The sequence below is a fragment of the Drosophila nasuta genome, chromosome X (genome assembly GCF_023558535.2).
Source record: "Drosophila nasuta strain 15112-1781.00 chromosome X, ASM2355853v1, whole genome shotgun sequence".
NCBI classification, from domain to species: domain Eukaryota; kingdom Metazoa; phylum Arthropoda; class Insecta; order Diptera; family Drosophilidae; genus Drosophila; species Drosophila nasuta.
In genome coordinates, this window is record NC_083459.1 from 5,904,346 (window position 1) to 5,928,392 (window position 24,047).

The 24,047-nt window shown below is 34.3% G+C and overlaps 1 protein-coding gene across 4 annotated transcripts in view; it reads right to left on the reverse strand.

Moving 5' to 3' along the window:
- LOC132795044 (ras GTPase-activating protein raskol) overlaps positions 1 to 24,047 on the reverse strand; it is a 59,416-nt gene that overhangs the window by 33,349 nt on the left and 2,020 nt on the right. Inside the window, exons 2-4 of one of the 4 annotated variants that reach the window (XM_060805454.1) lie at positions 10,217 to 10,329; positions 9,965 to 9,997; positions 9,660 to 9,846 (exon numbers count right to left, since the gene is read on the reverse strand). In XM_060805454.1, the coding sequence (XP_060661437.1) occupies positions 9,660 to 9,846; positions 9,965 to 9,997; positions 10,217 to 10,329 (333 nt within the window). Of the gene's footprint in view, positions 1 to 6,771; positions 6,850 to 9,659; positions 9,847 to 9,964; positions 9,998 to 10,216; positions 10,330 to 24,047 lie in introns of those variants that run through there. The other 3 variants (XM_060805456.1, XM_060805452.1, XM_060805453.1) reach the window with 3 other exon arrangements.

Consider the following 24,047-nt stretch of genomic DNA (forward strand, 5'->3'; position numbering starts at 1 on the left):
TATATCTATATCTGTATCTGCTTTAAGGAACTGTCGATCTTTATCAAGAAGACAACAAGAAGACAGCAGATCTTTATGTTAAAGGAAATTCATCAATAACATTTTGTAGATTGTTCTATACCTTGATTTCAGGGTTACGAGTTCAATGGAATTTCCTTAAGACTAAAGTTATTATAATAAAAGTGGCTCAAAAGTAAGACAAATTAAAACAAATCTTAAAAAGTGTTAGCTACATTTCATTCTATGTTGAATAGACCTTAAACTTCGTTTAACAAATTGAAAATCTCATGAGCTTAGTCTCAAGAATTTAGTTTTCTTTTTTTATTCTCTTCTATTGTATTATTATATTATTATAGAATTGCTGCAAACATCAAAAAATGCTTCAAAATATGAGATATAAAGTAGCCCAGATTAACTACAAAGTCTTTTAGATATCAACAAATTATGAAGAGATCCTAAATTTTGTTTTGCACCTTAAGTTTAGTCTTAAGACTTTTATATAATTTGCAAACATAGTTAAAGGTTTTTTATTATCTTTTTATTTTTTAAGTGTATAACCCCTACAAACATAACAAAACAAACGTAAAGATATAAGAAATATTTGAGTTTGCATGTGAAAAAATAATAACACTTTATTACTAAGGTAGTTCTTTTCTTAATACAGATTCTTCACTTGAAAAAATCATAAGCTGCTGTTAACCATCTAAGCCTCAAAATATTTTTGAGGCATTCATAATATAACCTAAAAAATGAGAGCCTTTTAAATTATACAAATTATCTTTTTCAGTTGGAAATAATCAAATATCGTATGTTAATTGCCAGCTGAAAAAACATAATACGATGGACTTAAAAGTTTCTCATTTTTTAGATTATACAAATTATTTGACTATAGTTGAAATGACTTAAAAGCCTCTCGTTTTTTAAATAATATTAAATATTATAGAGTCTTAAGGTTAAACTTAGGACTTTTTCTTCTCATAAAATGAACAAACTTTGAGCTTAGCTTGAAAATAAAACAATGCATAAAAAGAAATTCCACTATAACATTCCTTTGCGTGCAAGTCTGATATATAATATAGAACTAATCGAACTAGTTTGCCTAGAAACAAGATGTCAACGTTGACAGGCAATTAATTAGCTGGAGGAATGTGTAGCATATTTAAACTATGTAATCACATCTCATATTTGATGCAGAGCAGACATTCATCAGCTTAATCCTTCGCATCAAAATGATGCAATCAACTTGAGTCATGATGGCACAACAAAAGCGACATCAAAATTGCCAAATGAAAATGAAGCAAAGTCATCAACCTTTTTTGCTAGAACTTTTTGTTGCGTTGAAATGTATTCATGTCAAGTCGTAGCAGCTGGATAATGCTAGATTTCAATTTAATTGGCCGAGTTGAGCTAATAAATAATAGTCGCATAGTATCTTTTACACTTTCTTCGCGCAGATCAAAATAGAGAGACAAGTGAGGCGAGTGGATAAGTAAGTATACGACGTGTATATCTATTATATAATTGGCCATCTCTCTCTCTCTCTCTCTGTCTCTATCTTTCGCTGAAATTGGAAGTGGAAACAATTGCCATATGTAGATCGACGGCTCGCTCAACAGGGGCCGCGATGATGATGATGATGGAGGCGACGATGACGACATCGCGCAGTTTTTTTTTTTTTTGTTTTTGTGCAAAGTGCGAACGGGCAATTTACATGCACACACACACACACACAACTACAGATGCAAATGTATACCGAGTGACTGACAGATATTTATGACATATGAATTACTGAATGTGGCTGCTGCTGTTGCTGCTGTTAATTGTTGTCGTTGCCTCACATGGTTCAATTGACAACAACGACAACTTCAAAGTAACGGATACAACGGCAGAGGAAATTCACTTTTAATCAACACAGCAAAACAGTTGCAGATACATTTCGCATCTAACTTGCCAACTGCTGTTCCAGCTGACAGCGAGAGAAGAAGTTCAAATTTATGGCAAATGTGCATTTTGGTGCATGAACAAGCTACTTAGAGAGTGATCGACTGTGAGATACCTGCTATTCATTTTGTATAAAAGCAAAACAGTGCGGTATTAATTTCAAATATACCAAATTAATATACCGCAAAAATACTAAAATATACCAAAGGATTTATTCAGTATAGTACTACTAACAGTGCGGTATTAGCCTTAAATATACAAAAAATACCGCAAAAATACTAAAAAAATATACAAAATACTTTATTCAGCATATTGATGAACTCAGTAGGCTAACAGTGCGGTATTAGTTTCAAGCATACCAAATTAATATTTCGCAAAAATATTAGAAAATATAACAAATGCCATATTTAGTATATTGATATACTCAAAATATACCAGATAGTCAGTCAAAGCAAATATGTAGCCTTTATCTCAAAAAAAAGAATTTCTTAAACAATTTCTATAATTTTGATCTGATCGCAAGCCAAATCTCTACAATCATAAAGATTATAGTTATTATTGAATGCGATTCTATCTTCAGAACGAACATGACTGTATATATGAAGCTGATCAAGAATATATGTATATACTTTATGGGGTCGGAGATGCCTCCTTCTGTGTGTTAAATACATTTCATGGAGGCACAAAGTTAAAATACCTTTCTACCCAATGGGTAGCGGGTATAATTACACAGCTAATAGACTGAGACTACTCCACAAATAAATAATAAAACACGCTACTTTTTTCCTACTTTTTTTGGGCTGACAATTTCACCCACAACAAGGCGAAACTCAGACAGCGGACAACAACAACTACAACAACAATGGCATTCATCATCAACAATGGCAACGGTCGCAGCAGCAACATCAACAGCAACAGCAACCCGCAACACCTAACAAAGGGAGCGTCTATTGTTTCGATTGGAGTTTTGCGTTTGCATTGTAAAAAGCCAACACACACACACACAGTCACACACTTGAAATAGGGAAGAGTATTTCATAGCGGATATTACGACTTTGTGGCAAAGTTTGCAGGCTCTGCTGATTGATGGCAGTTGAGATAAGAGACAAGAGATCTATCTATGCATAAATGGAGCGGCATTTGTGTCGTGTTTGACGAGCTGCTGCAAAATGCTTTCATCGAAACATAAAACAAATCAACATCATCCAACGATTCGTAACAACACACAGAGCACAATAGCGAATTGAGTCAGATCTGCATATTTTATAATACTTGATGATGAGTTATAGTCACCAAAAAACACAAAATAAAAACCAATTCGAAAGGGCAGCATACGATCACTCAATCGAACAAGGGAAAGGTTCGGAATTTATAATATCTTATGTGCATAAAATGATAAGGCAACAAATTTAGAAAAACGTCTTCAACTTAGAGAGAATTATCGAAGTAAACAAATTTATGTAAGAAGGCATCAAATTTAAAATTAAAGAGAATTTTCAATGCAAAAACAAAATTGAAGTATGAAGAAATGCAACAATTTAAAACCAATCTTCAACTAAGAAAGAATTTTCAATGTAAAATAAATTTAAGCAAGAAGAAAATATAAATATTATATGTCATGTCTCTAAAATGTCAAGGCAACAATTTGAAAGAAGTTTTCAACTAAGAGAGAATTTTATAATGCAATTTCAATTAAAGCAATATAAATTTACTTTAGCAGAAGTTTCTACCAGCCAAATGCTTGAAATATGAATTTATCACAGATAATTTATTGACTGAGTTTATAGCTTTATGAAGAAATGCACTCAGCCAATTGCTAAAGCCACAATTTTTAGCAAATATATTTTCTATAACAACTTTTTTACTCAAATAACATTTTTAAATGCATAAAAGTTACAGAAAAAGTTTCCATTAGAAAATTGTTTACACTATTTGACTCCAGGAATTTCTTTATTTGTAGCCAAATTATTGGGTAGAAAGCATTTAATTATACAAAATGTATAATAATTCTTACACGAATATTGCTAAGGAAACAATTGCTTATCAGATTAATATTCTACAAGAGATCTTCAACATAGACAGAATTTTGCAGTACAAACTATATAAGCTCTGTTATTTCTAGGCATAATTTATTGCCCACTGTAGATGAAATAAGAAAATCATTTAATTATAAGCAATTTATGAAGAAATGTAGAATATTTTACGCACATAAATTCTTTAAAGAATTCGCAGAAAATATAAATTTCATGAAGAACTTTTATTTTTCAAAAATTAATTGCTTGCTATGTATAGAAAAATGTTTCTTTGGGAACTAAATAGAAGTTTCACACATAGAAACACAGCATAATTGTCACTACTTACAAATGGACTAGACACGTAAGTAGTAGGCAAATAGATAAAAGTTAAGTATCAAGTTTACTTTTATTTTGTGCAATAAAAAAATGTTTGCTATATATAGAAAAATGTCTCTTTATGAACAATTTATTTAACACAAACAATTGATTGATATATAAAGCAATAAAATATTATATATATTTGTGAAGCAAATAGAAGAATAGAATCGACACTAAGTACAAATGAACTACACACGTAAGTAGTAGGCAAAAAGATAAAAGTTAAGTATAAAGTTAACTTTCATTTTATAAGAAAATGTTTCTTTGTGAACAACTTTTATTTAACACAAACAATTGATTGCTATGTATAGAAAAATATATATTTGTGAAACAAATAGAAGTTTCAAACAGCATATTTGACACTACGTACAAATGGACTACACACGTAAGTAGTAGGCAAATAGATGAGATTTATGTATTATCATCAGATGAGCTTAGTCAAGACCTAAAAGTGAAGCAGTTGACTAACGCATAAGAAAAATGATAATCGGAACTTTTTCCTGAGAAAAATAATTGGAATTTCGACTGAATCATATGAGACGTAAAAGAGTAAAGAGTAAAGAGTGTGCAACAACTTTTTGAACTGCCTGTAATTTGTGCTGCGGTTGTCAAAGTTGTTATTGTTGTTGTCGTGTTTGCTTGTTGTCTCTTGTTTGGCACAATCTGGTGGCGCTGTGGGGCAATGCAGTCGCCAAACTGTTGTGGTTGGGTGGTGCTGCATTTGATTAATGATTCGATGCTGTTTTTCAAACACAACGAAAAACTACACACAACTATTTCAATTATTTATGCAGCCGCAAAAAGAAAGTTGTTCACAGCAACAACTCGCGAATTGCGTATTTATGCAGTTTTATTTACCAAAAATAAAAAAAAAAGAGATATACAAATACAAATTGTATATTTAGATTTTATTGTCGCATTGTAGAGAAGTTGTTCTTGGCGCTTAATATAAATAAAATGTGGGTCATGTGCATCAAATTATTTAATTGGTGTCAATTGGCGGCATTTGCAGCAGCGTCTCTTCTTCTTCTTCTCCTTTTTTATTTTTTGCTTTGTTTTGGTGCTGAAGCTTTAGCTATTTTATTTTTTGTATTTTATTTCGTAGCTTTTCTCTTGGCTCTACTTTGAGTTGGCTGACACAGTTTGCAAAGCAAAACACGCAGTTGAATTCTGATTTACATAGGCCATAGATGGTGATCCCCCCACCTACCTCCCCTTCCCTCCCGCTCTGTTGACCGCGATCCAAGTGCTGCCGTCGTCGTCGTGTCACATGCAAAAGACACTTTAACCAAAAGCTGATCCGGATGCGATTATGGCCGTAAACGGTTTACAGTAATAACAACCACAATAATAACAACAGTAACAACAGGCAAACGTTGACTTTCCGGTGTCTCTTGGCCGCCTTTTGGGCGCTTTACCACAAGAAGTCTCCCCCTGCACACTTCTCTTCTCGCCTCTTCTCTCTCTCTTTCTTTCTAAAGCTGAACCTTTTTGGCCCTGTTGCGTTCCGCCGCCGCCCCGTTGGAATTGGTGTCAAGCGCTCATTTCCCTAATTTAGTTTACATTTCTTTCTTTTCCCTCTTTCTCATTACACACTTTTGCAGTTTTTCTTTCTTTCACTTTGACTTGAAACGCGATCAACAACAATGAACAGCTAACAAAACGCGCCTGAAACGCGCATTTTTTGTAGGCGTTTTTTTCATTTTCCAAATTACGAATTTTTTCCTGAAACAGAAGAGAATACAAAATTTTGTGCTGCTGTTGTTTTTTTTTTCCTTTTCATTTCTTCTTTTTGCTAAATTTATAGCCCCTGATCATGATGATGATAATCACGATGATCATGTGTGCGTGTGTGTGTGTTTGCTCTAGCCATGATTATGATGCTGATGCTTGTTGTAGTTTTTCCTCCCAGTTTTAACGGCCGATTTTTGCTTGCTTTTATATTTTGTGTTTTATTTTTCGCGGTTGTTGTTGTTGGTGCGTTGTGTGCGTCGTCTGTTTATTTCATGTTGTTGTTTTTGCAATTATTTATAGAACATTTTTTCATTTCGCATTCGCATTCGCAACGCTCAACGGTGCGCATAGTTTTACAAAATATTTTCACTTGATCATTTTTCATTCACTTCACGAAAATTGTATTTATTTTGCATAAAACCTAGCACACACAAAATGTTGTCTGTCTCTCTCTCTCTTGCTCTCTCGCTCACTCTGTTTGCAAATCGGAGATGAAAAACGCATAAACAATAAAACACACACACAAACACTTGCAACACGTTTGCTCAGTCAGCCGCCACTCAGCTGTAAAACGCACAACGACTCAACAAAAAACATATTACAAAAAAAATACATCTTTTTAGACAAAAAAAAAAAAAAGGAAAAAAAAACTAGAAAAAAAATGACAAGAAAATCCATCTGCATGTGGATGAAGAAAACGTACCGAAGCGCGAGTGCTAACGAACGAGCAAAACGAACCCGAACCCAACCGCCTGCGCCGGAAGCTTAAAGTGGACTGAAACGAATCGAATCGAACCGAACCGAAACGCAACAACAGCCACAGACACAGCGACAAAGCTGCGAGAAACAGTGCTCAGCACAGTGGTCCACAGTCGATTTGCACGGCGCACAAAAGTTGAATGTCATAGTCTGACAATTTTTATGTGGCCACAATCTACTAATTACAGTAGCATACATAGCACATTTAAAACAGATAAATCTAATTTCAGTATATGTAAAAAGTTTCTATGAAATACTACTGCAAAAAATCAAATTGATTTTAATTAAGATATAAATAAATGTAAAGATTTTCGAACGATCAAAAATCACTCTAAATAATACATTTGAAGCAGATAAATCTAACTTTAGTATATGTAAAAAGTTTCTATGAAATACTACTTCAAAAAAATCAAATTGATTTTAATTAAGTTATAAATAAATGAAAAGATTTTCGAGCTATCAAAAATCACTTTAAATAATACATACAATACAAGAATATAAAGATTCATTTTTTCAGATATTATATTATACTAATATCATAATCAAAATCTCTTTATAACAGAAAACTAAATACCAACTGTAAATAACAATGTGTATTATGACAATATTAAACATTTTGAATAATTTAAAAACTGTATTGAATAAAAATCAAATTGCTTACATTTTATATTTTTTGTTTAAATTTGACACGGCACTCTTGACATTATATAGAAATTGCACACGCAGTCTCCACAAATATTATTTCGACTTGTTTATATTAGATAAAGCACTTAGGGAATTTTTAGAAATATTAGTGAACAGCATAGATTTTTTATATCAATAAAAATACTATTTGAACATAATTTCCTTTGCTCTTAGAGAGCATAAAAAGTGTTACTAACAATATTATATGTGTTAAGCTGCACAGTAAATTTGTAATATGAGGGAAGTTCCCTAGTAAGCATATTGAAAATGTAAACAGAATTCTTCTCCATCCTGCTCCACTGTGCGATGACTTGCAATGAAATGAAACGCAACGGAAATGAGACGCGTTGCGCTCTCGTGCTCTCGCCTCGTCCGCTCTTTCCCATTCTCATTCTCAGCAGCTAAAGGCTATAGCTCTCTCTCGCTCTCACTCTTGCTTTTGCGTGCGTTCTCGGTTCATTGATGGAACAGTTTGGAAGTGGAAACAAAGTAGCATAAGGCTAACGCATGAAGCGTTGCAAGTGTTTGCGCCTCGTCTTGTTTACATTTGCTGCGCCAAGCACAAAAATAAGAAGAACAAGCAGCAGGCAGCGAAAAGAAGAAGAAGCAGCAGCAGCAAACTTGAGCTAATCGCAGTTTTAATTGCATTTTAGTTTTGGTGTCGAGCAGCGACGCCTGCGCAGCGCTGCAGCAGCGTTCGTTCGCTCGCTTCAGTGATTATTTAGCTTTGAATTGGCTTAACGCGACTTGGCCTGCTCTGGTCCAAAAGCAGCCTTGATACGCAGCCATTAACAACATTAACAGCAACATTAAAATCAAGCAACACGCACAACAGCAACAACAACAACTGCAATACATCAACATCGAATCAGTGACCAATAATTGAATGAATGAATGAAACAAAAAACTTAACAAGGAAACTTTGTGTAAAGATGCAAAGAAAAACGCATTTCGAAATAACATGAAACGATAAACACACTCGATAACGATAGGTTCTCACACGGTGCAGCCCCAAGGCAAGCTAAGAGCTTGAAAAGTAGTTGCAACTCAAATTGAATATTAATTACTTTTTGAAAGCTGGCAATTAACGAGAAAACCGATTAGCGATAACGACATAATTAATTGGCTATCGATAAGAATTGCGTAACACAAATTTGGTTAAAAGCAACTATTCACAACACGTAGCAAATTCAATTATCATCAAAAATGTTATCGATAAGCAATTCATATCGATAGAGCCTATCGATGCCACTTAAGTAGCATAAATTTTCTGTTAAAATGACTATTCAAAGCCAGTAAAATGCACTTAAGATATCGGTAATCGATAAACAATGCACTTCGTTATTTTTAATTGCTAATCGATAAATACTCGATAGTCAATTAAGTGCATACAATGGGCCAAACGATAACAACTTCCTGCGAGCAGCTCTGCGGCCACTTAAAGGGCAACAAAAAGCATCCACATCCATTCACATGGTATGCACATAAAAATGTCTAATCGATAAACAATAATATCGATTTGGAAGCTGGCTTTGTTCTCCTCTAAAACGCGCGCGCGTTTGCTGCACTTCACAATGTTGTTCAATCGCGCGTAGATTGTCATTAACGAGTTCGCCATTGTTGTCGTGTGTCTGTTGTGTCTACTATACTACGAATATTGTCTGTTGGCTGTTGTCTGAATGGAGTGTTGTATGGCTGGTATCGTTGTTGCTCTTCCGCCAGAGTCACTCTGCCTGCACTTCACTTCCCTGCCGCCTCCGCCCTCACCCCGGATGGGGATTGTTGTCTGTGCTGTGCTGTGCTGTGTACTGCGCTGCTATTGTGCCCAATGTGCTGGCATGCGTGACGACGATACAAACAAATTTCCTGAGTGACTTCTCACAGTAGTAGCGAAAAAAAGAGAGGGCACTATCTCTGTGTATAGCTGAGGTGTGAGGCATGACGGGAAAGGGCAGTTACACACACACAAACAGACACAGACACACACTTGCTTGCTTTGATATGATCGTCGGCCCCAAAAGTAACACACGAACTGCAATTACCGATGAGCTACGTAGAGAGCTCGTAGGTCAATGCAATTAAAAGAGAGACGAAACGACCCCTTACATAAAATGATGTGTATTGGATGTACGATAGAGTGGCACTTACCTAGATCATTGTAGAGTGTTGTGTTCAGCACGATGTCATTGAGTCCATTCATGCCACTGCCCAGACACGTGTCCGAATCCTCGTTCTCCTCCGCCAACGTCGGCGGTCCATCCCACAGCGCTTTGGCTGGACGACGCACCCGATCGAGTCGTACCCGCGGTATATCCTCATAGCACACATCGCCCAGCTGAGAATATGAGAGAAGAGATTACGTCAAGTTTCGAATAGTAACAATATTTCAAAATACTCCTATAATAAAAGCACTACGATTTACATTTTGGTTAGAGCACATTTAAAAAACCCACCTCTAGCTCCTTTTTTGGCGTTGCCGGGAATATCTAATGTTTAGTAGCGAGTGAGTTTTTTTTTTATTATATTTGTGATTTTATTAGTTTCCATTTTGATTAGTGAGTGCAATAGAATGTGTGAGCAAAAAGACAAACACAAATAGAAACAGAGAGGGAGAAAGAGAAGCACATTTACATTTTGTACAATGAGCGGTTATTTATTTATTGATTAGCTCTACTATATAGTATATTGAAAGAGAAGTCACTTACCGATATCTCTTCGCTGCAGTAGGCGGTAAATGTTTGATCATCCTGTTGCAGCACACAGTAGAGCGGTCCCCAGGGCAGCGTTTTGATAAGACGTGTTAATTCACCTTCAGTTTCTGCAAAAGCACAAATAATAAGTATATAAGTCGATGCATTAACTTCAATTCAATTAAATTAGAAATAAATATGACAGCAATGGCTTTTACTTATGACATCATAATTAAATTTCTTCCAACGCACAATCTGTTGTATGCTTTTTGTTGCACTTTGGCGCCACCTATCAGCAGCTTGAAGCAGCTAACAAACTGAGTTGCGAACAAATTCATTGCATGCTTTTGGGCGGCGCTTTGAAAATGAATTTGATGCGCGCGCGCAACGCGACGTGTAAAGCAAAAGAAAGTAACTATGTTGTGTGTTGGGGATGAATTAAAATATATAGTTTACGGTATAAAAATATTTAAGTGAACAAATTTGAATTTCGTTTGAAAAATTTTAAGAAATCTGCTGCTAACAAAATATTTAAATCAACGCGCCTTTCTTTATACGTATTTCAGAAAAATATACCAACATACTGCGTAATGTGTGACCAGCTGGCAAATAGCCGCACGTATTTCAGCTAACTCGCTGACGGTCACACTGCAATACAGGTGTTAAAGCTGCTATTTTTAAAATGAACTAAACTCGAACTGAAATTGTAATTTATTTAATAATAAACAATTGCTGATAATTGCAGAGCATCGAGGTGAATAATAAATACGCATAATAATCATAACTAATACACTGCTAATTAAAAGTAATGTGGTATCTAACGGCCAAAAAAAAGAAACTGAGAAATGCATTCAGCTGGCAACACGAGAGAGAAAGAGATCAGACAGAGTCTGCAAACGGCATTTGACGTTTTGTGCAAATGTGGAAATGGAAATGATATGCATTAGAGAAGAGAAGCACTAGAAGAGGAGGAAGAAGCAGCTGCAGCAGCAGTAGCGGAGATATAACAATGGGCAACGAAGTTGAACTAAGTAACTGCCACTTCTCTTGCCCGCATCTGATTCAATAATTTAATCCCATCGCCTTGCTTTGCGTTGCGTGCCCCAGCAAAAAAAAGTTCTCAAAGTTCGTTTCACTTCGGTTCCGTCTGCGTCGCTGTCGGCGTCGACGTCAACGTCGCCGTCAACGTATGCGATAACAATGTGAAGAGCGCAACAAGCAACAGTAACAACAACAAGATAAATAAATAAATAAGAAGCACAACAACAATACAAAAAAATGAAGACTGTTTTAATTTGATGATGTACACATGATGAGAGAGATGTTGTGAGAGACGAGACGAGAAGAGACGTCGACCCAACACGACCCCGAAAAAGCAACAAAAAACTAAACTACAAAAAATTAAAAGTTTAAGCCAAAGTTGTGGGGGAGCTGCAAGTAAGGCAGAGGCGGGGAGGGGAGGGGAGGCAGCAGGCACTTGTTGAATGCTTGCTCTATCCTCACAGACGAAGACGACGACGACGAGTGTTTAAGCCCGGCGCCCGTCTGGCCATTTAACATATAAATATTGTATGTAATTGTGAAGAGCGACCACAACGTGACGCTGCCGCTGCTTCTGTCTCTGTCGCAGTCGCTGCCACTGACGTCGAGTGCTAGCAGCGGGCATCGTGGCTCAGCAACTTTGCGTTAATTTTGAAATGTTCGTTGGCCGTTTTTTTTGTGTTCCTGCTGTTGTTGTTTTTGCATAAGAATTTCTCGCTTTCGAGTTCAATGCACTTTGTCAGCGCTTTTTTTGTTGTTGTTTAATGCCTGGCCGAGCTTCTGCAAAAACAGCAGCGAGAACGCTCAGCGGTGAGTTGTCTTTAGTTTGCCCACCTGCCAAGCAGCGGCGCTGCACATTTTGTTTTTTTTTCCTTCGCTTCGCTTTGCTTTTGTTTTGCGTCACTCGCTGACAACAGCTGTTTGTTACGTCACTAGGATTCCCCCCGTCTTAGAGCATTTCGATCACTTATCGATTACACTCGCACATTCGTCACACTTTCCAACACTGTCTGTCCGGTCAGTCCGCGTCTGTAATCATTCAGTTTGGGGCGATAACAACGTTCTCGTCTCGTTCGCCGGCTTCTTCGTGAGAATTTCAACAATTCGCGGCGCGATTATTTATTGCCGTTGCAACGGGGCAAAGAACTGAGAACTCTGAAGATCGGTTACCAGTGTCATGTGCGCGCGTTGCTGACCAACATGCGGAACGCAGTTCACTGAATGTTATCGACCATTGCATATACCCTGTAAAAAGTGTATTGCGAGCTGACATGATCCACAATCATTGTTGATCAAAATCAACAGTGAGGCGAGAGAAAAATTTACTTGTTAATATAATATAAGACAATATAAAAAAAATATACCCTGTAATTCGATTCGTACAACACTGAAGCGAGAGAGTAATTCACTTATTCATTTGCTATAAAACAAAATATACCCTGTAATAATTGCATTATGAATTTAAGTGGTCTTCTTTAAATAAATTAGAATTCCCCCACAACATACAAATTTTGAAAATGTCAAATTCCACAATGTGAAGTTTCCACTGATCTAAACATTCAGAAATTATTTGTATGTAAAATTTATATTCTTCTATGACTTCTATAAGAAAAAATCTGGCTTTTTCAATATTATGGAAACAATTTAGGTTTAAACTGTAAATTTTAAGCTTTACGATTTCTGTAACAAGAAACAGGCTAAACATTTTATGTATACCCTGTAATAATTGTACTAAAAACGAAGAAATATACATTATAATAAATGTATTACGAACCTCAATATTCTCCAATTTCTACAACAAAAAATCAAACAGTTTTAAGTATACCCTGTAATAATTGTACTTCTAATGTAAAACTTCTACACGCATAAAAAATATACACTATAATAAATGTATTACGAATATATTTCTTTTACAATTTCTTTAACAAATACTCAAAAATACAATAACAACATTACAGCATTTCCATATTAAAGATCTACCCAATGATAATTGTGTTACGAATCTAAATTGTCTACACTTTCGATAACAAAAAATCAAACATGTATACCCTGTAATAATTATACTTCTCACGAAAAACTTCTTCAAGCATTAAAAATATATTATAAAATATACCGCATAATAATTGTATTACGAACCAAAATCTTCAACACTTTCTATAACAAATTACCCCACTTAACACTTTAAATATACCCTATAAGAACTAAACTTTTCATAGATCTATCTATATATTATATCTTCTAAATAACATCCACTCTCAAGACAACAACTATTCGCAATGCATTCACTAAGATTTCCCCCATTGAGATTATATAACCATTTAAACATGCAGTCAAGTTGGCTAGAAAGAGTGCAAATTGGAGACCCCCTGCAATCTATTTATAGGAATTTCAGTTACTCTTGAAACTGGAATTTGATAGAGCTGAGCTGAGACGATACGAAAGTCTGAATCGATGACTTGACTCGACTCGACTCGATTCAATGAATATGCTCGTGTTCGCACATTCCGTGCTTTGCATGCGCTTTAATTGATTAAAGCTTTACCTCGATGCTAATTAAATGTACCTTCAACTCAAAAGCACTTTTATTCTATTAATTATGAAATATTCCTAGCTGGCGACTGATTGTTGGGAATATATTCATACAATTTATTGCATTGTTCAGTTCTTTGGAATAGAGACCGAAGAACGATTTATGGCTTTCAAATCTGTTGTTCTGTTTATTTTTGCTGTTAAAAGCTTAAAAATAAATTTCATTCTTCGACTTTAGCACGTTTCTATAATTATTCGTTTCGAACTGCAAAGAAATCAAACTGATCCTCCCAATAACGATGAATATTTATAGTCCAGATTTAGCTAAGTACACAGAACTTTATAGTAATCTGCATTAAAAGAATGTAATCTTTGAACAATTCTATTATGAGAGATGAGAGAGAGTTAGAAGATATTCCAATTACACTTTTTTTTTGGAACATCTATCTTACGTGTGAATTTTAGATAGTTAGAGAAAATCCTAATTTAAATTTGATATCTAAATCTATCTTAAATCTGAATTTCAGAGGGTTAGAGCATATCATATTTTAAATTTTATTTCTACATATATCTTTATATTTACTTTAAATTGCCAAATCATTTCAGTTTTGAACTTAACAAATCTTTACAACCATTTAATAATTTTGTTGCAAATGTTTCTACGCTTTTTTTTCTTTCTAATTGAATTAGAATATGATCGTTATATAACTGATAGATCTTTGCCCGAATTAGATTATGATCGTGATATAACGATAGATATTTCTTTAAATTAGAACATGATCGTGATATAACTGAAAGATCTTTCGTTGAATTAGAAAATAATCGTTTTAAAGCTGCAAGATCTTTTAGAAGTATTTAGTTATTAACTTTAACTTTGTTAAATAAAATGTTTCCAATTGTATAGATCTTGACAATATTTTGATAATAATTGCAAAAGTTGCAAAGTTTTTTTTTATTTCAAATTGAATTAGAATATGATCGTGATATAACTAATAATCCTTTTCTTGAATTAGAACATGATCGTGACATAACTGATAAATCTTTTTCTGAATTAGAACATGATCGTGATATAACTGATAGATCTTTTATAAGTATTTAGATATTTACTTTAACTATGTTAAATAAAAAGTTTTCAATTGTAATGATCTTTACAATCATTTGTTAATTCTGTAAAAAAGTTTCAAAGTTTCTTTTTCTGAATTAGAACATGATCATACAACGATCATGATAGATCTTTCCCAAATATCTATTGATTTAATTATAAAATTTCGTTGCTAGTTTTTCTCGCCTTTCTAAATTTATCCACAAGCTCCTAAATTAGCTCCAGTTGCGATCTCATCGAGTGATCGCTGCTCTTTGCTTGACTCCTTCAGGATTCATTAAAGCAAACCGAGAAGGGACACCAAAACTCAAATTATCATTAAATGTTAAAGCACCCAGAACAAAACACACACTCCAAAAACAAAAAAAAAAAACATTGTCAATTAAAAGTAATTTAAAATAATTTATGCGATGCGTCATGTGTAGGAAAGTGTTGGTGTTGGTGTTGCGATCGTGCCTGTGTGTGTGTGTGTGTGTGTGTGTGTGGGTGTGAGTGTGTAGGAGGGTGTGGCTGAGTGTGTGAGTGTGCGTGTGGCCCTGTTGCGGTTGACGGAAAGCGGTGGCAGTGGCAGTGGCAATGCTAGTTCTTGGGGCAGGGGCAGAGAGAAAGAGAGAGATAGAGAGCGAGAAAGAACATTTGTAGTGACGATCGACGCGCAAAGTTTGTTCAGTTCGGTTTTCAGTTCTGTTTTTTTTTTGTCTTGTTCTCTACTTTTCTCTTGTTTCACGCTTTTCTCATTGTCCGTAACTTTGTGCTGTGCTTCGGCCAAGTTGTTTTTATTTGCTTGTCATATAAAACCAAAAACAAAATAAAAAAAAATCCAGCGAACAACTAGAGCTTCTTTTTATGGACAAAGCCGGAACTCTTGATACCCTACGAAAAGTTTGTGGGACAATTAAATTGGATTTTATGCTGATGACAATTGGAATCCCCAAGAATAATGTAACACCAAAACGAGAGGAAATTAATTTGAAATTTATTTATTTAAAAAAAAATAAAAGAATGAGAAAAATATATCTCCGATTTAAGGGTAAACTCGAAACGAGAAGAAACATTTATTCTCAATCCGCAAAAATATTATTTTGAATAAAGAATTAAAGTACTTAATAGCTCCTATAGACGATGATGATTATTTGAGCAATTTAGTAGGATAACAGCTAAAGAAATCAGATTTTATATTAATGTAAAATCAAATCGAATGAAAATTAATTTTAAAAATTAAAGAATTGGAAAAAAAGTTCGATTTGAAGGTTAACTCGAAACGACAATAAACATTTATTCTCAATCAGCATAAATATTTATTTTTAATGGAAGATTATTTAATAGCTTTTATTGTCGCAGCCAGTTGATTAGTTAATTAGCTTTTAAAGACTACTTCATCTATGGTAATTTAATAAATAATAGCTTCAAGCCAATCAACTTGTGAACTCTATCATACAGCTGCGATCGGTTGATAGCGATAATGATTATGATGATAATGATAATCAGAACACTTTATAAGGAATGTACAATTAAGCACGCTTAAACTTTAAAAAAACCAGAGTATAGTCTAACTTGGGCTTTTCTATTTAAAGATAAACGATGTAAGTAAAATTATATTAAGAACATTATATCAGAACCTCATTAAATCGAGTAATGATTAAGTATTTTTTGAAATCAATTTAAATAAAATGCTTTCAAGGAAATACGTATTCTCGACAGAAATTATACAAGAGATCATTTAACTACATAGATGCATATGACATCTAATAGCGAACGTGATCCGTTTGATATGAGGGCAACAGAAATGTGTGTTGATTTTGTTGTCACAGGAGGCGCCACAATATGCGGCATGCAGCAACACGAAGAGTGACACAAACAATGCTTGCTGCTTGCAACGTTGCAACTTCCGCATCGCACAGCTGCCCCAGACACAATGCCCAAAAATGAGAAATGAAATAGAAGCAAAAGGCAAACGGCAAAAAGAAAACGCCACCCAATTGAGCATAAAACCCTATAGACACGATCGCTCCCCGATCGTTGCGATCTCTGTGTGTGGGTGAAAAACTTGAAAATTGACAGACGAGCAACAGTTTTTGGTGGAGAAGAAGTTTATAGACGGGATTCGGGCCATATGCCAAGCAAGCAGACCGAACATAAGTACAAACATATGTCTGACTATCCGTCTGTCTGTCTGTCCGCCCGTCCGTCCGTCTGTCTGTCTCTCTGTTTGTCTGTCTCTACATGCATAAACATGCAAGCTAACACAAATAGTTGCGTAAATGCAGCAACAACAACCACAACAACAACATCGTCAATAATAATTACAGCAACAACAAGAGCAACGCATTTAATTAGGTTTATGGGAAATATGCGAAACGTAACGATACAACAACAAAAAAAAAATGAGAAAAAAAATCAGCGCAAATACTAAACAAACAAACAAAGCACAAACAATTCAAAACAAACTCAAAACGATCTTTCTCTATCTCTATCTCTCTCTCCCGCTGTCTCTGTCTCTTTCTCTCTCTATTTGCTTCTCCAGTTGTCGCTGCTCCCCTTTCAAGACAAACAATGCAGAATTATAGCATAACTTGAATTTCGCATCATGTAATAAGCTTAGAGCCAAATCAAAGCAAAAAGCAAACTGAAGCGAACCGGGCCAAGACAACAGCAAAAAAGGGGCGAACGGGGGGATGGGGCGTGGCACTCATTGGCGTGCTGGAGCCGCATTTTATTTGTCAATTCATTTATAGATTTCATTTTTTTCTCGCGCTGCCTTTTTATTTATACCCTGTGCTCGAATCCAAAGCCAAAACAGAGTTTGTTTAAGTTATTATTATTATTTGATTAATTTTTGCTTCTTTATTATACTTTTTTATTTATAAAAAGTCATGCAACATATTTGCCAAATATAGTCTATAAATATATTTATTTAATGTTCTCTTATATAATATTTTTTTATTTTCAAAATGTTGAAGCAAGTGGCGAACAATAATAAAATAAAATGTGTCGAAAATGTCATGATTTTTTATTTAATTTTCTACACTATTTTATTTATTTATATAAAACACAATTGCCAACTAGAATAAAGAACTATAATGCTATTTAATTTTTTCATATATTTTATTTATTTTTTTCCACAATTTTTAAGCAAGTGGCAAAAAATTAAAAAAAAAAATATAATAAAATGTTTGAAAATTTGTTTGATTTTTTAATTTTTAATGTTCTAATTTATTATATTTATTTGCAAAACATATTTCGAAATATAATATCTAAAAATAAAACAATAAAATAAAATCGAAATTTCATATTTCCTTATTTAATTTAATATTTTTTGCCAAAGGTTTGAAACATATGCGAAATATAATAAAATTGATGTCGTGATTATTCACTTTTTTTCTACAGTATTTTTTATTTTTTTACAATAATATTTGGAAAATAGGGTAAATTTATAAATATTTTTGCATTTTTTTTATTAAATTGTATTAATTTATTTGCAAAATGCTGAAACATGTGGCGAAATAAAATAAAAATAATTTTCTTCACATTTTCTCCATAATTTAATTTATTTTATTAAACTAAATTATTTTCAAAATGTTGAAATGCATTGCGAAATATGATTTCTAAATGTAATATAGAAAAATGTTTTCGAAATTTCTTGGTTATTTATTTCATTTAATTCATTGTCAAAATATAATAAAATAAAGTGTCCTAAAAATGTATTTTTTATTTCCTTGCTAAAATGTTGCATCATATTGCGAAATATAATATGTAAATATTATAAAATAAATATATAATAGAAAGCCACTTTTATATAACAACTTTCTGAATAAATCTTTAATGTTCCATAATCGATTCAAATTACATAGAAGCTGTCATTAATATTGAGTTCTCTCTTTCTCCAAATTGCTGCTTTAAATGAATTAATTCATCGATCACAACTACGTTAGAACTTTGACAGCATATCTTGTCGTCAATCATGCTTTTATGGCATCTAGACACGACAACTCTTACTCCACTTTTTTTCTCGCTCCTAGTTTTTGTCTCGACTATTGCGAAATTCATCAAAACTTAAGAAACGCATGTGTGTGCAAAGTATTTTAGCATTTTTTTTTGTTTGTTTGTGTGTGTCTTTTCCTCGATTGCGCGTGCGTTTTTCTTGTTATTTTTTTTTTTTTAATTTTGTTTTCCAGGGCGTATACGCAATGCAGTTTTGTAATATTTCCCAGAAGACACGCAAATGCGCAGTTGAATGCAATTTGCAAATTTGTGTGAACTACTTTAAGCAAAGAGTTATTCGCATATTTTATTATTAGCTCGACGGCAGATGCAATAATAATGTTGGCCAATGCTGTCATACATTAGAAATCTGCCGTCGCATTGAGAACGCAGACAAATAATACAAAAAAGAGAAGATAAAGCAAAGTAGTTTAATGCATTTGCTTCTTTTCAAACACGCTAACAATTGGATAGAAGGGTAATCTAACTTTGTGTAATGTATGTAACAGGCAGAAGAAGGCATCTCCGACCCTATAAAGTATACATATTCTTGTTCACCGTCTGTCTGTCTGTCCGTCCGTCTGTATGAACAGCAAGATCTCAGAGGCTATTAGAGACAGAGATAAAATTTTTGATCGACAGCATTTGATATGTTTGCACGTAGATCAAGTTTGTTTCAAATTTATGCCACGGGCACTTCCGTCTCCGCAAAGCGACAAAAATTGAATAGAAAGTGTAATTTTAATGCTACAGTCTCGAATTTTGGTACATACAATAATAACTATAGTCTAAATGAGTCCTACAAATTTGATTGCAATCAAAAATTGTCAAAGTTATTTACGAAACTCTTTTGTATTAGGAAAAACTCCTACTGCAATGGAGCATTACTTGCTTTGGCTATCAATATGGTATATTTTACACCCTATGGTATATTTTGATTGCAATATTATATTAATATACCAAATAAATCCTTTGGTATGTTTTAGTATTTTTGTGATATATTTTCAGTAATCTTCTGCTTACATTAAAAATGGGTAGCGGGTATCCCACAGTCGAGCACACTCGATTGCAGCTTTCTTACTTGTTTTTTGCGTTGCGATTATTAAACAGTTTTCAGTTGCTGTTATATCTAAAAAAATACAGTTACAGAATCTAAGTTAATGTTTTTCTTCGCTACTTTTTTTTTACATTTCCAATGTAATCTCTCATTATTGTGCGTGTGTGTGTGTTTTGGGATCATTGTGTATTTGTAATTTCTTGTCGTTGTCTCTTCGCTCTCTATTAAATGTCTTATCTGCGTAGCCTAATTAGTTTTGCAGATAAGAATATTTTGGTAACTTTTGAAACCTATTAAAAATTCGAATGATAATATCTAAGTATGCTAACAACTGTCGTAAAGAGATAAACATTATAAACTATAATTATTTTCATTCAACTTGATCTATGCACTCTATAATATAATATATAATCTACGCAGTTGTATTTCCAGTTCTTCCACTGAGATCAATAACTATTTAATCTGCGTTGACTTTCAGTTTTCAATCTACAGATTTGCAGATCAATAGTTTTTGTTTTTATCGTTGTAGATGTTGTAATGCACTTGCTCATATTACTCTCCGCTCTTTCTTTTTTTCTTTTTGCATTTTTTTTTTCTGCTGCTGCATATCTTGTTTGGCATATGGCGGCTATAGTTTCAATGGTCAACAGGTTTTATGCATACTTTTTTTTTTTTAGTTTTTATTAAAATTTCCTTTTTTTTGCTTTTCAATATTGCTTTTCCTCTTTGGCTGTAGGAATAGGAAAAACTTGAGACGTGTTAATCCATTCCACGTTCGATTTGCCAGGGGAAGTGGAGTGCCAAGGAAATAGGCTTAACCACAAAAGCCTGCTGCTTGCAACACGTCGCGTCGCGTCTTGAGTCGCGTTGCGTTGCGTTGCGTCCCAAACACTTGAGGAAAAAGTGAATTTTTTCATAGAAAGTTGCTGGGCAACATTTGCGATGGGGCGCGGGCCGCTGTTGCCGATACTTGAAAATAGAAAATACAAATACAACAAAAGCAGCAACAACAACAACAACAACTACAACAAGTGTGTGTCCGAATTCTGCAATGCTTTAATTTCCCGCTGTTGTTTCACTTTCTAGCGATCAATTGCATCCACAATGCGATCCACATTGCGATCCACATCTCGATAACGATATCCACATATCCCGCAATTCACATAGAGCAAGCCGCTTTTAACCTTAAGGAACGAGCACATTGAACTTTCTACCGACAGGTGGCGCTGATACGGCCCGGCTGCCGTTTAACCCATAAACAAAAGCACACACAAAATCGAAGCACATACAAATATAGAGTATACAAAAACAAAACAAACGGTAACAAAAGCGACGACAACCGCGAGTTGTGCTGCAGTTTGCTGGCCAAACTGTGCCACGACAACAACAACAACAAGAACAACAACACCAACTGCGTCTCGTCGTTAATGACGCCATCGCCAATCGACGCTTCGTTCAGATTTACGATTTCTCGCTCTCTCTTTCCCTATCTTCATCTCCCTCGCTCTCTCTCTCCCTGTCTCGTTGGCTTCCTTTAACGCGCATTTGGCTAAGTTTTTGACGGGCTTAGAAATGAAGAGAAAAAAACTAAAAACGAGTTAGAATTAGCTGACGAGTTGAATATAGGCGACTTGACCATACCCTGTAAAAAGTCTAAGCACTTTCTTAAAATTATTTCATAACAAAATGAATACATTTATGTACACTTAACTATACAAAAGAAGAAAGTGAGAAAAAAAAAATAATAAAATAATAATAATAACAATAATAAAAATAAAAATAATAATAATAATAATAATAATAATAATAATAATAATAATAATAATAATAATAATAATAATAATAATAATAATAATAATAATAATAATAATAATAATAATAATAATAATAATAATAAATAAATAAATCAATACTTTAATAAAAAACCAAAAATTTGAAAAAATCATAAGATAAAAAGTAATATAATAATAAAATTTGAAGAAATCATGAAAAAATCATATAATATGGAACAAATGCAACAATCTTGCCTATAGAAAACTATTTAATGTTTGTTTTAATTAACCAACTGCATTTTTAATTAAACATCAGTCGACGAATATTTTAATTAAGTTGGAAGTTTAAGTTATAAATGCTCATTTCGTGTAACTGTCAAGTTAATTGATTCATTAGCTTGTTATTCGAAATTTGAATAATAATTTCTATGTGTATGTTATGCAAGGCTCATTTGGTTAGTTTTCTGTTTGTTCATCAATTAATAACATTTGAAATTTAAATTCACATTTTGTGCATTTTAACTACAAATGTTTAATCAAGAGTTCAAATCAATTTGGAATTAACGCATTTCATAGAAAGTGAAAAAAGTTGAAACTATTTTAGAAACATTCAGTTTTTAATAAAGTTTCCAAAGACAACTCAGTAATTTCAATTCGTTTTACGTTTAACTAAATGAAATGCTAAACTACCCTGCATAAGGTTAAACTAGAGAGGGTAATAGAAATGGCAAAACGGCCTGAAAGTTAGAGCCAAGTTAGTGCCCAAGACGTAAAGAACCATATGAAGAAGCCAAGACCAAAACGAAGACGTGTTAACCAAGACGGTCAAGTGACATGCAAAGCGAAAGCAGTAAAAGCAACATGAACGGGGCGAAACATGACAGCAAAATGATGTCAAGCCAGCGGGCATTCAGCAACAACAACAACAACAACAACAATAAGAGGAACGACAACAGCTGAAGCTAAAGCAAAAGCAGAAGCAGCAGCTGCTCAGCAGGGGCCATTGGCCAAATGAACCAAATGGCCGAAACCTGTGCGGTGCTCTCTCTCTCTCTCTTAGTTGCGTGCGTAGGTGGCAAAAGGCAAGGCTAAGCGAAAAGGCTGTTAGAATGTCACAAATGACCTTGACACACCAACCTGCACACACACATACACACACTGAGAGCTAAACACACCTTCCTTCCGCTGTGAACAGCGCACACACAATAAAGTTAATACCATAACGAACAACAACGAATGATATGCGAATATGGCCATAAGAGAGCTTCGACTCATTGCCTTGAAGCCTTTTCCTCAACCTCAACGTCAACGTCACCGACATCGTCACTGTCACGACTGCTGCCAGGCGACAAATGTTTAACAATCAATCTCTGAAGTCAGCTTATTAATTTGATACAAATGCCAAATTATATATATCTGCTTATTTCTTCCTTGTATTCAATTTAAATTTAGCCAAACAAATGTATTTCGCTTGAAATTTTCAACATTTCAAGCAGATTGTTCAGATGCTTTATATATATATATATAGTACATATTTGAAAAAGCCATTGCTCTTGCTTCCCATTCATTTTCAAATTAATCTATACACATATTTTTAGACACTCGAGTACTTGATTAGCACAAAGTGCCTATTATTTTATGCTGCTGCCTCCTCTCGATATCTTTCTATTATTATTATGTAAGCTTTTGTGTCGTTCACCGATTCTTCTCATCCATCAATAGACGTGAAACAAGTTATAAAGATAAAAAACGACTATGAAAAGAATCCATTAACGGATGCAAATTACCGCTTTCAATTTAAACTTATTTATTAATGAAAAAAAAAGCAAATAAATTCAATGATATAACAACGCTTGAGCATCCATAAATATTACACATTTGAGTGATCATAAAACCAGCTAATTGTTGAGATTTTAAGAGGAAAAACTCGCAGGTCATTAGACAAAATTCGTGAGCGTTGCTTTTGTCGCCTGTCAGCGGGTTGGTCGAGGTTTTCTCTATGTGTGTGCGTGTGTGTGTGTTTACATATCTATTGCCTTGCGGGCAACGATGAACAACCCCTCAAAACGACAACTACAACTACAATAAAAATGAAACGGATGAGCGACAGGTAAAAATGCTAATACGTGCAGATAACGGAAAACGGCCATCAGCAGCAACAACAACAACAACATAACAAACAATGACAACCTGCCCAAAGTTGCTGTTGTTGGCACTGACTGAGAGGCAACCCTGTTGAGTTTTCCCAGGCCAAAAACCAAAAACCGGCATTTGCACAGGTGGGAAGCGAGACAGACAGGTCATCAGAGCATCGCAGCATCCGCATCCGCAACAGCATCATCATCAGCCACCCTCTCAACACAC